This window comes from Spea bombifrons, chromosome 1 (assembly GCF_027358695.1).
Source record: "Spea bombifrons isolate aSpeBom1 chromosome 1, aSpeBom1.2.pri, whole genome shotgun sequence".
NCBI classification, from domain to species: Eukaryota; Metazoa; Chordata; class Amphibia; order Anura; family Pelobatidae; genus Spea; species Spea bombifrons.
In genome coordinates this window covers 162876390-162890948 of record NC_071087.1, presented here as the reverse complement: position 1 = coordinate 162890948, position 14559 = coordinate 162876390, and the positions used below count along the sequence as shown (strand labels likewise).

The 14559-nt window shown below is 47.4% G+C and overlaps 2 protein-coding genes and 1 long non-coding RNA gene across 5 annotated transcripts in view; 1 reads left to right on the top strand and 2 right to left on the bottom strand.

Moving 5' to 3' along the window:
- The first annotated feature begins 406 nt into the window (after positions 1-406).
- Positions 407-8676, top strand: FAM166B (family with sequence similarity 166 member B). The gene is made up of 6 exons (XM_053448648.1): positions 407-553; positions 4186-4418; positions 5499-5674; positions 6429-6567; positions 6780-6998; positions 8021-8676. The coding sequence occupies exons 1-6, from the start codon at positions 486-488 to the stop codon at positions 8107-8109; spliced, it is 924 nt and encodes a 307-aa protein (XP_053304623.1). The 5' UTR covers positions 407-485; the 3' UTR covers positions 8110-8676.
- Positions 8677-10042: 1366 nt separating this feature from the next.
- LOC128467160 (uncharacterized) lies at positions 10043-10874 on the bottom strand. The gene is made up of 2 exons (XR_008345688.1): positions 10831-10874; positions 10043-10726 (listed from the first exon to the last, which is right to left on the bottom strand). It is a non-coding gene; the product is annotated as an uncharacterized LOC128467160 (long non-coding RNA).
- Positions 10875-12397: 1523 nt separating this feature from the next.
- The window catches only part of RUSC2 (RUN and SH3 domain containing 2), a 30144-nt gene continuing 27982 nt past the window's right edge, over positions 12398-14559 (bottom strand). For all 3 annotated transcript variants that reach the window (XM_053448444.1, XM_053448460.1, XM_053448452.1), the window contains 2 exons: positions 13952-14107; positions 12398-13008 (listed from right to left, as the gene is read on the bottom strand). In XM_053448444.1, the coding sequence (XP_053304419.1) occupies positions 12858-13008; positions 13952-14107 (307 nt within the window). In that variant the 3' untranslated portion in view covers positions 12398-12857. The remainder of the gene's footprint in view (positions 13009-13951; positions 14108-14559) is intronic.

The window sequence follows — 14559 nt, the reverse complement described above, 5'->3', positions numbered from 1 at the left end:
ACCCTCCGGCAGATCGGCCCCATCCGGCCCCCGTCTAGTCGCCCGTTTCCCCTTCTGTAACGACTCAAACCTTAATCAGTCGTTGGTCTCGTCTTAGATTCAGGAGCCGTATGTCTATCCCATGCATGTTTAATACCCTCACTGTATTACCCTCTACCACCTCTGCTGGGAGGCTGTTCTACTTATCTACTACTCTGTTGGACCCGGATTGTTGTGTGCCAGTCTCTGGTATCTGAGTGTGCCCGGGTGTTTGTGTACCATGGCTGGGTGGCGGATTATTTCTGGGGTGAGAGTAGCTCGTCTGCTGCCTGATCCTCCCCTCCTCTCTTTCCTTGGATCCCGGACACTCCTCCTCCAAACAAGTGTCTCCTTATCCCTGACAACAATACACAGCGACACACACACGGTGACACACACGGTAACACACGCACGGCGACACACGCAGCCCGAGCCGGTGACAGAGAGCAGGGGGTCCAGGCGTGAACATGACGGCGACCTTTCCCAAAAAGATCAGCCCCATCCTAATGACCCCGGATCCCCATTATATTCCCGGGTAAGTGTTTGTTTTTTTATATAAAAGTTACTTTTCACGCAATAATTTTACTGAATCGGATAAAATGTAACATTTTCTGCTTCCTTAAAGAAACATCAATGATCTGTAGATAAATCTTTGATTTCTTACACCAAACGCGGCCCCCTGGAATTCCGTGGCATCAGAACTCATCTAAATCAGTTTAATCCATCTAAAAAAAACATCAATAATTAGGATTGGCAGATGATGACGGGCGCAAAATATAATTCACGCACCGCGGAGGGTTAATATTCTACCTGCATCAAATATATGCAATTTTACAGAACAATTTATATTATCTAGGCAGAATATTCAGATGTTTTTAGGCACATTGGCAGTTTTTGGACATTTAGTGAGAAAAATGTATGTTACTTTTTATTGGTCCAACAAAGAAAAATATATAAAGCTACAAAAGCTTTCTGGAGCCTCTGAGGTCTCTTTTTCAGATGGATCTTTGAGGTCCCAAAAGCTCATGTAACTTGGCATTTAATAGCTTCTGGTTTTATACGCTTTGCAAAGGTCTGCAGGCAAATTTATAGGCAGATGTTGACCACACATGGATTTTCAAAGCCATTTCTGCCGGGAACACTTAATTGTCATGTGACACGAAGGCAGGCGCTGATAGGTTGTTGTCATAGAAACCGGAAAACACTTCTAAAAAGTTCCTATGTTTATTTCTATGGTGATTAAAACTTCAAAGGAAAGGATGAAATAACAGATTGGTCGAGGGTTATTTGCTCAACATACCGGAAAGGGGGCAATTGATGTCCACCCTGGCAACCACCGTGGGTAGATAACAGGGCATTGCCCCACTATCTGCCCCACTATCTGCCCGTGGTGGTGGGGTGTTGCCACAAATGTAATAAGTAAAGACCAACTTTCATTTTTGGTGAGGATGTTGGAAAGTGGGTGACATTACAGAGATGGAAAGGCCCGGTGATGCCCCGGGGGTAATATGGTGGCAGGAACCTGCCCCAGCCATGCCACTATGCCACCTTAAAAAGAGGGAAACTCCATTGTATCTGCACTTTCTTTGATGGTTCTTGTTGCTATGGTAATGGTGAAGGGCTGCCTTTTACTCCATCCTGAAGAACTGAAAGTCGCTGTAGATAAACCATAGAGATGTCATAAAGCAGTGATGGAGTTCCAGGGCTCCTCTCTATGGTGTTTGCTGTCAGGGATTCGGTCAGCCCAGGTGGTAGTGGAGGTCCTCCAGCCCTCCGTAACACAGGCAGTAGATGATGGAACAACGTGATGATGATGATAGTTAGATGTCCGGGACGGGCCACTGTGGAACACGTGAGGTGCTATAATTGTATTGTGATATGTTTGGGGTATTTATTTTAAGATGTTAGACCCCTGGATGCATTCTTATAATAACCAACATTTGTACATCCCCGGTACAAACATCTACCGAGTGAGGTGGACGTCTATGGTGTGAGGTAAACACCTGCCATGTGAGGTGGACCTTCCATGTGGGGTGGACCTTCCATGTGGGGTGGACCTTCCATGTGAGGTGGACAAGCCCATTGCACTTGAGGTGTTGAGCCAGGGCTGATCTGGAAAGAGAGGGAAGCCATTGATATGGACCACAGAGAGGATCGAAAATTAGGCCGGAGTAGCATTGTCGAGGCGGCTCTGCTCTTCACAAACTACGGGCAGCCTTTGGGGTTGAGCCCCATTATACAGGAGGCAGGAGGTGAGGCCGCCTCCGGTGAGGTTGATCTCATACCAGAAACTACCCTGACATCACACCCGCCTCTGCTCACACTCACTCTCATGAATGTAAATACAGTGCATGCGCCATTTGCTAGGGGGATTATGACTTCACTTGGGACTTGCGGTAAGGCATAGGTCCTGCGGCAGGCACTTCATACGTGTAGTCATCAGCCATACAGAAAATTGGGACAGCTGGTAGGCGGATCTATGTCAGGACAGTCACAGTAAATTCAGTGCTGTTGGTAACTATAGTTTGAGTAGCAGTTTAATGTGCAGGGTCTCCTGGTTACTGTATACATACAACCAGCGCTCTTGCAGTTGGGTTCAGCACCAGCCCACGCCCAGCCGCGTTACCGGCCCAGAATCCTGTCCGACAGCCTAGGGTGAGGGCCATGGCAGGTGTACAAAACACAGGGATTAACAAAGGACAGGAGGGGAGTTTATGGAGGCTGAGATGGAACGGAGGAAAGTTTTACTTTACTGGGAGTGTGGTGGATAAGTGGAGCAGCCTCCCAGCAGAAGTGGTAGAGGGTAATAGAGTGAGGGGATTAAACATGCATGGGATAGACATCCGGCTCCTGAATCTAAGACGAGACCAGCGACTGATTAAGGTTTGAGTCGTTACAGCAGGAGAAACGGGCGACTAGAGGGGGGCCGGATGGGGGCCGATCTGCCGCTTGAGTGAATGTGAGGTATCCGTATCTCTGTATTTGCCTCCGGGGCAGGAAAAGGCTCAGTGTCATTGATCTGGTTTGGTGAATAGCAGGCTGTGCACACGCGTATTGTGTGTTACCTGTGAGGCTTATTACTGTGTGTACACGTCTCCATGGCAACAGGTCACAGACTCCGAGGCGTAAGCGTTAGTAGTTTACAGGCTACAATGAAGAAGATAAAAGACATTTTGTATGAAATCCTAAAAATCCCCTCCACCAACTTAAACAGCATACCCTCCAAGTGTCCCTGGTTAGGAGGAACAGTCCCTCCTGGGATCCAAATACATCGTTTCCTCTTTCTTTTTGTCTCTGTTATCCTGGCCACAAACCCCACTCAATCGCTCATCATACTGCCTTGTAGCGAGCTATAGAATTTCTCAGTCTTAATCACCCAAAGGGACCCTCTGATTGATTAAGATGGTCTATTGTGACAGGGGCTCCATACATATAAGTGAGACTTCATTATCATGCGCTGGACTCCCCCGTGTGGCTCGGCGTTCCTGATCGCAGTGTGTTCTGTTGGCCAGCAGGGGGACAGATCCCCTGGTGGTCTTTACTGCTCTGGGCATTCAGGGCAGATGAAGCTGTCACTCAACCAATACAGTCATTTTATTAAAAAATATTACATTTCTGTGACAAATATTGGGATGGCTGAGAAAATATAAGTTAAGAAGCCATCCCTATGTAATAAATCGCATAGCATATAATTCAGTGGCATATTCTATAGTATTGTGGCTTATTCATATGGTACAGTCCATGTGATGGCACTGAAAGGGTTAAATAGTTACTCCTATACTGTGCTTTCGCCTCTCTGCGCATGCACATTACAGCTCGCTGCTGCGCTTTCAAATATCTTCCCTCAGGGGTTTTGCCCAAATCTCAGGGTGAAGGGGCAGATACTCGGGGTCACACAGTCTGGAGTTAACCCCTTCCTATTCTCCTTGCTGTGATCATATATAGGACTCCCAGTTGGTGTATTTGCTCCCAGTATATAATGGTTGATAGCTCTGCTTGAATGCAGGTGATTCAATTACCGTAAATGTATCTTTAAATAATGACAAGTCAAGGTTTCCATGACGACCTGTATTAGAGCCATTTGGGTAAGATGTTTGGCGACTTCACCTGTTCAGGTTTAGACGGGTTCTAGATTGGCGCCTCATGCTCTTCGTCTCCCCGGTGCAGGTACAGCGGATTCTGCCCTCAGTACAAATACAACCTCGGGAGAACCTACGGGAAGCTCACCTCGCAGCTGCTGACCTGCCCCGACATTCATCACTCGGGGCAGTTAGTGCTCCAGTCCTGCCCCTTCCCGCCCCCTCGCATTAATCGGGATCTCCCCGAGACACCAACGAGGAGAAGGAGGCTGCGCTCGGGGGACCAGAAGTTAAACTGGAGCATGATCCCCGGATACACCGGTAAGAGACGCGCCTGCACTCTACTCATGTCTATTAGACTGCCGACCAAAAATTATTATTTTTTGCTTTATTCGTTTCCAGGCACCGAATTTCGTTTCCTGTTTTTTGGTTCGGACGGAATTCGGAGGGCTTTATTCCATTCGGAAACAACATTTTTGTCACTCACTCATGCACACACTCTCTCACGCTCTCTCACACTCTCTCATGCTCTCTCACACTCTCATTCACTCTTTCAATGTCTCCCTTCATTCTCTGCCGACCCCTTCCATGTCCGTGTCTGCTATTTCGCACCCCGGCTTCCTCTCTTTCCTCTTCTTGCTCATCTGTCTTCTTTCTTTGTCCGCTCCTCTGCCGTCCAAGCTCCGGGCCTCCCGGAGAGCTTTTGCAAAAGGGCGGCGCCGTTGCACACACCCTCTCCCTCGATTGGAAATCCTCCAAGGAGCTTGGATAATGCCGACGGATTCGCAGAAACGCTTCCCTTTCTCCGTGAATCTGTCTGGAATATTCTGGCCTCTTGCAATGAATCGCAGACATTCGCAGCTCTCTGCTTCGTTTTCGTTTGTTTCGTTGGGCTCTTCCTCGTTTTCAGACATTCGTACGACGTAACGAAATAATGAAATTGGCAAATTTTTGTTAAAATTAAATAATGGTTACAATTTGTCCGAATCGGAATATCTAATGTTTTATTATTATTATTAAGGGGAAGAAAATCACTATTTTTTTATCTATAATCATACGTGTTACATTCTAAGCATCAGAACATTCCAGAATTCCACGCGTAGGGTTATTTTTTTACCGGTTTTCCCGTAAAATGCACCATTTACTGGGCCAGTCTGCAGATGCGCATGAATTTTGTCTGAATTGAGCAGAAGGGGAGGTGAAGGGGTTAATCTGAGGGCGCGATCTCCTATGACATCAGCAGAAGTGGTATAGGCAGATAGGTATATGACTATCCTAAATATAAGGCAAGACCAAGGGGCGATGGCTCTTATTTGCTGTCCGGTTCTAGGTCTGGGTTCTAGATCCTGTAATGTACATTAGTTCTGGATTTTCTTTTTGATCGTTTTTCATAATCCTCAGGTTTTATCCCCAAGTCTCAGAATTTCTTTTCTAAGACGTACACAGAAACCAGTAAGGACGCCCTTGGGGACTTCCAGAAAGACCAGCAGCGGCAGGAAGCCCAGAGGCAGGAGCAGACCCTGGCCACCAAACTCCAGAATGGACAACAGCAGCCGCAGACTGAGCGCGAGAAACAGGTGAGAGACGCAGACCGAGCGAGAGAAACGGGCGAGACCCTCACACCGAGCGCGAGAAACGGGTGAGAGCCACAGACCGAGCGCGAAAAAACGGGCGAGAGCCTCGACCGAGCGCGAGAAACGGGCGAGAGACGCAGACAGAGCGCGAGAAACAGGGGAGAGACGCACATCGAGCGAGAGAAACGGGCGAGAGCCTCACACCGAGCGCGAGAAACGGGCGAGAGCCTCCCACCGAGCGCGAGAAACGGGCGAGAGCCTCCCACCGAGCGCGAGAAACGGGCGTGAGCCGCAGACCGAGCGCGAGAAACGGGTGAGAGCCTCCCACCAAGCCCGAGAAACGGGCGAGAGCCTCCCACCGAGCGCGAGCCTGCCACCGAGCGCGAGAAACGGACGAGAGCCTCCCACCGAGCGCGAGAAACGGGCGAGAGCCTCCCACTGAGCGCGAGAAACGGGTGAGAGCCTCCCACTGAGCGCGAGAAACGGGCGAGAGCCTCCCACCGAGTGCGAGAAATGGGTGAGAGTCTCCGACAGAGCGCGAGCGCGACAAACGGGCGAGAGCCTCCCACCGAGTGTGAGAAACGGGTGAGAGCCTCACACCGAGCGCGGGCCGCAGACCAAGCGCGAGGAATGGGGGAGAGCCTCCCACCCAGTTAATATTCTGATTAACCCCAAAACATCAGTCGCCCTGCCAGAGATTCACTAAGATTTCCAGCCTCTGACGGGTGTCGCTCTAAAACCATACGTCATATTTCAGCTTCTCAGGTCCAAATACCGGACGCCACTCCCAGCCTTGTCTAAAGAGCCGGCGCTCTACTGCTCCCAAACTCCCTTCGAATCCCAGATGTCTCCTTACTACATGGATGAGGAAAACCCAAACAAGTATTTCATCTCAGGTAACGACGCCGTGCATTCCATGGACTCCGTGTATATGGGGAGCAGGGCCGCCATTAGGTTCCACGTTAGCTAAGGAACGATAGTCGGGACTCGGGTCCCACGGGATGTCTCGCCGTCGCTGGTGAGCTTATGGGCTGTAGCCAAAGTTCCTTCCTTGGCAGGAGGCCATCGGGCTAGTAGGTGCTTCTCACTCTATCTGCTCTTCTTCCAGGTTACATGGGATACGTTCCTCGGTCCCGATTCCTCATTGGAACCGGGTATCCGGTCACCACCAACAGAGCCATGGTGGAGTTCGAGCGAATGAACTCGAAGAAGGATATAAGACCGTCTGCCAGCCAAGAACCCCAGAAGAATGGGCTGCAGCCAGACCAGAGCCACATCTACTTGGAGGAGCTGGGCTTGCTTCCTCGTTACACCGGATACGTGCCAGGTCAGGGCCTTTTCCTTTTTATCTAAAGAGTTTTGACAAAAAGAATACATGGATATGGCTGCTGTTTTCATGTACACCACCGTTCACCAAACAGAACTGTTTTTATGGAAAACAAGGAAATTTCTGTCTGTAACATAATTACAAAAAGGTTTTCTAACCATCAATTAGCCTTTTAAACTTAAACTTGGATCAGTGAACACAACGTGCCATTGGAACACAGGAGTGATGGGAGTGATAAAGGGCCATTGGAACACAGGAGTGATGGGAGTGATAAAGGGCCATTGGAACACAGGAGTGATGGGAGTGATAAAGGGCCATTGGAACACAGGAGTGATGGGAGTGATAAAGGGCCATTGGAACACAGGAGTGATGGGAGTGATAAAGGGCCATTGGAACACAGGAGTGATGGGAGTGGTAAAGGGCTGTTGGAGCACAGGAGTGATGGGAGTGATAAAGGGCCATTGGAACACAGGAGTGATGGGAGTGCTAAAGGGCTGTTGGAGCACAGGAGTGATAAAGGGTCATTGGAACCCAGGAGTGATAGGAGTGATGGGAGTGATAAAGGGCCATTGGAACACAGGAGTGATGGGAGTGATAAAGGGACATTGTAACACAGGAGTGATGGGAGTAATGAGAGTGATAAAGGTCCATTGGCACACCCGAGCAGTTACCATTCATCCCAGTGATACCATTCAGGGAACTCACACTCCACAAGCAATAATGATACGAGTAACGGTAACCAGGGCGATCGTAGGGTCCCTGGCTGTTGTTGCCGGATTGCTTTTGGCTATAAATGGTTAACCAAAGGTTGTCAAAGTAAAACAGAGCTCCTCCAAAGAAGGTTTCCTAGAACCAAGTCATAAAAACCTAGAACCTCCTGCTGTAAAGACTCAAACCTTAATCAGTCGTTGGCCTCCTCTGGGAATAAATATAGAAGCATGAATGGAGTTGCCTGCCGTCATCTCCGACCAATAGGAGTTGAGTCATTAAACACGAGTGCTTGTCTTATATCCCCTCCTCAGGTTACAAGTTCCAGTTTGGGCACACCTATGGGCAACTTACCCAAGATGCCCTGGGGCAGAGTACTCTGCAGAAGCAAGTTCTGGACTAGAAGCCAGAAGACATCTCCAGTTGTGACTATAATTCCCTCTTCGGAAACACAATTCAGTGTCCAAGACAGGAACGCTCCAGGGATGGAAATCACAGCAAATTAATGACTTCTTCCTTCTATCAAATCCACATTTCAAGGAGAATCTTAAATTAATTTCTAATTTAGTTCCCTTCCCCCACTTTTCTGTTTCTATGTACATTGCGCAAGTAAAAGTCCTGATCAGGGTTCCCAGCAAACATTCTCCTTTCTTCATCTCATTTGAGCGGGACCTTTGCTCATGGACTGATTAACTCACCTGTGGTCAAGTGAGGACACCCGGTCTTATCCGCTTCACAGTGCTACGGAATCCGGTGCTTCCAATTGGTGCTTTTGCCCCCAGTATATTATGGTTGATACTCCTACTTGAATGCAGGTGACTCAATTAAGTGCATCTTCAAATAAAGTCAAGGTTTCCATGGCGACAGGCATTTGGGTTACACATTTGATGAGTCGCTACATAGAATATACATGATAAGCTATTAAAGGGTTAACATTTAAAGAGTCCCAGGGGCAACTCACTTAGAACGTTCCCCCGGTATGGCTTTGTCTGTTTACCCCCTTGGGGGGGTTAAATGTTAAAAACGATCCTAGTGCAAAGTTTGGAAAGTGGTTTTGTCACCATAGCAACCAATGTAACGTCAGCTACAGTGATTATTATTATTATTTATTTTATATAGAGCCATCAAACTCCGTAGCGCTGTACAAAGGGATGAGACCGAATCACTTCTTATACATGACCCGCTCTGTTCCATGAGGATAAAAGCCATAATCTCACCAAATGACGATGATTCGGTTCTTGTTTCACCTGGTGACGTTCGGTAACCTCTGGATCTAGATCTGTGAATGTACATGAACTATTTTTGTGCCAAAAAGCAATAAAATGCATAAAAAAAAGATAATAAAAAAAAACATTAAAGATTGACCACACAGATTGCAATAAATGACTTTTTAGAATTGCGACTCGAGTCCAAGTATTGATTATTTAGTAAGAGTCTTGTTATCGGACCACTAGGGGGCAGCGCACTACGCTTTACATCTAGGGGGGGCGATGCCTAGAAGTCCCTGCGCTGTAGATCCAGCCCTGACTCTGAAAGTAATAATCCGACAACACGAAGAAAATGAGCCACGAATCAGCAATTCTAATCAGCACCTTTTTTTATTAATATGCATAATAAATAAACAAAGCAATAAATATACATATATATGGCCGAGTACACCGAGAGAGAGAGAGGGCGCGGACATAACAGACAAGGCTTATTTCCAGCAAGAGCAAATGGCGTTTAAAAACGATACCCCTTAACAGTCTGTGGGGGGGCTCTGTGGTGCTAGAACCTCGGCAACAGCGGGAGATTCTTCTAAGGAAACGCTAAAGGTAGGAAGGAAGGGGGCTAAATAGTAAAATACTATCTGTTCTATTCATAAATAAATAAAATACCCATTCAAGCGGCTGCTTTTATTTATGTGCAGTTCCAACTACTGGCCATTAGGGGGAGCCTGGTGAATGAGGTGGCAGAAGCACCTTGCAGATTGGATTGAGTGCATTTGTTTTGTATATTTAGTAGAGCGTTAACATTGCCGGGAGGTTAATTACAGCAGATGGTAACAGTGTATCGAACGTGCCACGAAATGACGTATTAGAAGAATTCTAAAAAAAATAAAATAAATAAGTTTTACAGCGGGGCAGATTTCCCGCTACGCAGCCCCGCATTGAAACAAGCGTCCGCCAGGATGGGATGGCCTGCATATCGGTCGCTTCGTGTTACCTGCATGATTTTGATCTATACATTGGCTTGCAAGTCGCATGCATTGCTTGTTCTACATACCCCGCCGAATATGGTTAAACACTGTTTAGTTGACAGAGTCCCTTGGACGATTTTTTTCCTAAACAGATTTAAATTCATAGATTAGTTATTACATACATTTAAATACTAACTTCCTGACTTTGTCTTCGGCTGAGCTTGGCGTTCATTGATTCCCAGCGAGGCGAGACGTGCTGGCTTTTCCTTCCATTATAAGCCGCGTGTCCTTTCATTTATACACAGAATATACATCAAGGACAGCAGCGGAAAAAAAAAGTCCCCGGCCGGCGCACAAACTGCCCCGTCGCTATATTCTCAGAATATATAGGGGACGCCGCTAAACATCCATGATAATGTGCTTATCTCCCTTCGGGATATCAAGATTGTTTTTTCCTCCCCAATACTCAGAATTACCCAACTTAAAGAGAGCAAAGTGGTCTCTTCAGCTCGTCGGTCTGCTTCTCGTTTAATTTGTACCGATTTTTAACAAGCAAGACGTGGCCCAAAACCAAAAATAATCGAAGCACCTGGATAAGCAGCGCCTGCGTTCCCTCCGTAGACTCAAAAGGAATAAAAAAGAATGTGAGACGCACTTTAATGTAACGGAATGTATCTATTCTGTTATCCACGAGATGAGACTTGTGCTGTATAAGACATTCTTACTGCCCCATCGCAGGGTTAAATCGCCCGTCGCCCTGAGATATCTGTGATAATAGCGTTATGGAGGGACCTGCGCGGCTGGAAACAATCTCTAGCGCTAGAGGCTCATGCGCCGTCCACTAAAACAACACGGGGAGAGAACAGGAAACGGTTTACAACTTCCTGCTTGGGCTGACGGAGGAAGGGAACAGGAAGCGGCTTCCAACTTCCTGCTTGGGCTGACGCAGGAGAACAGGAAGTGGCTTACAACTTCCTGCTTGGGCTGGCGCAGGAGAGAACAGGAAGCGGCTTACAACTTCCTGCTCGGGCTGATGCAGGGAGAGAACAGGAAGCGGCTTACAACTTCCTGCTCGGGCTGACGGGAGGATTATGGGAAACGGAGGGGAATTTGCATAAAATTTCCTAGTTTTGCATTTGGTGGATATCACAGCCGGAAAATATACATCTAAAATAACTTAAAAACATGTTAAATAAAAATAATAACCAGCGATGGATTGCTTTTAGTGTTGGATTTAATTTATTGCAGATGTGACCATTTTACAAAGGGCTATCCAGCTGGTGGCCCATGGGCCAGATGGGTACTTCCTAGTTTTATTGAATTACTTTATTTCGGGTATTTTATTAATTAATTTACGCAGCGCCATCATATTCAGCAGTGCTGTGGAAAAAAAAACTGAAAAAAAAACCTCTATTCAGTTCCAACGTTTTTAAACGCCCCCCCCGACAGCACCCCGTACGTGCACCGCTACCCCATACAGGATCTAAATAGTTAATTCCGATTGCTGTAACATATTGCTGGATCTGGTTATAGGTAGAAGAGGCAAACGATATAAAAAAACGGTTATTGTGCTTATCCAGATGCCAAGATTACTTCTACACCAAGCCGTAACGCGGACACCACGGACCTGCATCACGGACCACGAGAATGGAATCCCGGGTCCCAGACCGCCGGCCGTCGCTGATTCCCAACGGTCACATTTCCTGGTTAGGTTTTAATATAATTGACTCTCAGCTGGACCCTCGTACAGCTATACAGATAATAAAGTCTTCCTCTCCCAAACTGGAGCTCCGGTCACCCCCTGACCCCAAAATGTCCTCGCATTAGGCTTGGACAGGCTCAGCGAAGAGGCTCTTGCCACCCAGCTCTTCGTGCTTATGGCCCTCAACTAAATCATGTCTAACTGTTCATAAACTCCAACAAGCACCTTTCATCTCGATCAAAGGCTCCTCAAACTATTTTCCATCATTCCATTCTCTTACCACCCCAAACATCACCAGGACCGGGCCCTAAATACCCCGCGTGGAACCGCGGCCCTGGTAAAGACCACTTGTTACGTCACCCAATATCTTCATTTACCTTCATCATCCTTCTCTCCAACCCAATTATTTCACTCAGTATAGAAGGTCCAACAAGAGTCATCGAGAGGTCCATCTGGATCTCCTGCGGCAGAAAGCGTCCCTTCCTTCTGACCGCATTCAAAGACGGAAACCCGATCACTAAAAAGCGCCCGCCGTCCGAAATCCCCCCAGAGGTTAACGAGAATTGTTTCTGCGACGCCACCAAGCTTTGTTATTACGATGGAAGAAGCCTATCGTCTTCGCAAGTGCATCGGCCCCCCGGAGTGAGGAGTGGATACCCCTCCGATGCAATAAAACTTCACGCCAAAAGCACATATAAGGTGCTGCTTAAAAAAACCCAAAATATATATACTGTATATATATATATATATCACCGTTCCCAGTGGTTCAAGTAAGCAAGAGTTGAATTGTAAGTTCTTTGGGCAAATGAATTGTTGTTTTTTTTTGTGCATTCCTATAATGTAGCGTAAACTAGCCTAAAATAATTCTGGATAGCCTCTGAAGTGCTGATTGGTTAAGTGCTAGACACAGGGGAAATGGCCGGGGAATCTCTAAAGAGGCAGGTCAAGAATGTCCGGACATACGCTAGGAGTCCCAAAGTATGGAGGATTGGGGAGAGCCACAGGATTTCTCTTTAAGTTGTCTGCATGCACAGCTCACGTCAATATCACGGCTAGCACACGTGCACGTGGGACCGGGGAGAAAGAATACTGTATGAATGCTATGTTACCCCACGTGTGTCAGTGGGCAATGATCCTTGTTGCCTCTGAGCCAGCGAATGGTTAGAAGCCCTGCTGAAGATCCAGAAAGAGCCTGGCGTGTCCTTCGTGCCGCTGTCACAACAGACCCAACAGTCTTCGTACGTCTCTCTCACTCCTCCATCGCGCCTCGCTAAGTGTCCGCTTGGTGAGGGTGAGGAACGTATTTCAGGGGCATCAGCCTATTCCGGCTGCCGGGGCCGCACCGAAGCTGCTCCGAGTGTGAGTGGTAGGCAAAATCCAGATGTCTCTGCTCGGCGTGAGGACGTAGAGGCTGAAGTTGTCTGGAAGGAGAGAGAGAGAGAGGAGAACGTTGATCTTATCGATGGTTTTGGAATGACAACGGTCATGAGAGACAGGCAGAGGTCTACACTTAATGGGAAGGGTTACTTTTAAATCACGTGGAGTGCGTCTCTTTTGTAACTTTTCTGATACTTTGTGTCAAAGGCAATAAAATAAGAGATTTTTGCCGAAACCTAAAGCCTTCAGAAAGGAAACCGAGCTGTTGGGACAATGGAGAGGTTTGTGTGGAGCACGGAGGTGGCTGATGGAATCTCCTGGGGCTGTATAAATAAATGTAACGTAATGATGTCACCGCCTCGTTTCTTTAATAATCATGGACCCATATGGCACATGCTTCGTTAGCACAGCGGCTAAAAACCTTTAGGTCCAGATTGCGGGACAAGGAACCGTCTACCCGCGGTGACCCCCAGCCGAGGTATTTTGGCAAGCAGGCGGCAAAAGCTCTGATTTTAGGAAATAAAACAGATTGATCAGCCTGACTCTAAAGAGAGAGGGGGGGGTTGCAGAAAATGTACCATGCAGGGCACCATGAAATAAGGATACAAGCGTCCCACATAACAAAGCTTCCGTCTAAAGAGCTTGCAATCTGTTACACTGTAATGCGTAGATTGTGGATTTTGTCGGTAGTAAGTAACGTAATGCACAAAGTAAACGGTAACTAGTCCTAAGAGCCATCATACCACTAATTACCTAATTATCTACTCACTGAGCATCAATCCACGAGGAACGAGCTCAGAAAAACCATACGGAGTGCGAGTTCTGGTTAACGTCACCCATCAATGACCCGTCAGCCATTGACTGGATGGCACAATGCCAACCCCTGCACCCATGTGTTGTAGAGGATCATGGCAGCCATTGTACCCTTGTACTATGTAAAGTAAAGATGGCGGGGGAAGCTTCTCTGCCGGGAGCCGGGCTGCTTACCGAGGACTCTGGGAACACGGTGACTCCGACGTCGCTCCTTCTTGGGCTCGGACCTCTTCAGTCTCTGGAGCGGCTTCTCCCCAGATCCCTGCGCTCACCGTCTGAGCCACCATGTGAAGGACAGATTTATCAAGGCTCAGCCAGCCGGAGGGCAGCCTAAAGCGAAATCACGAGCGCGGGCTTATAAAACATTTAAAACGCATCTGCGAGAGCAGCCAAAAAGGAAGGGGAAGCGAGGAGGGAACGGCCACCGACCATGCCTTTATCATAACTAAATTCAACAATTAAAACTATCAGTGTAATCGCTTTAAAGATAATACAATTAAAACATTAACGCACCCAGACTGGCAGCAGCTTGTGGCAGGGCCAGCATTATCTAATCACTTTTCTGTACTGAAGTCCTCTCCCTTCCCCCCATCATTACAAAAGCTGCCTGAACCGCCAACAATCAGCAGCTTAATATCAGGGCCGAGATAATTTAATGGGGAGGAATAATCATGCAGATCCTGAGAACAGGGAGTTCAGATGGCTGCTCACATGCTGTACATGTAAATATATATATTTATTGCTTAATTGAATTACATTATTTGCTCTCATTGTATTAAGCA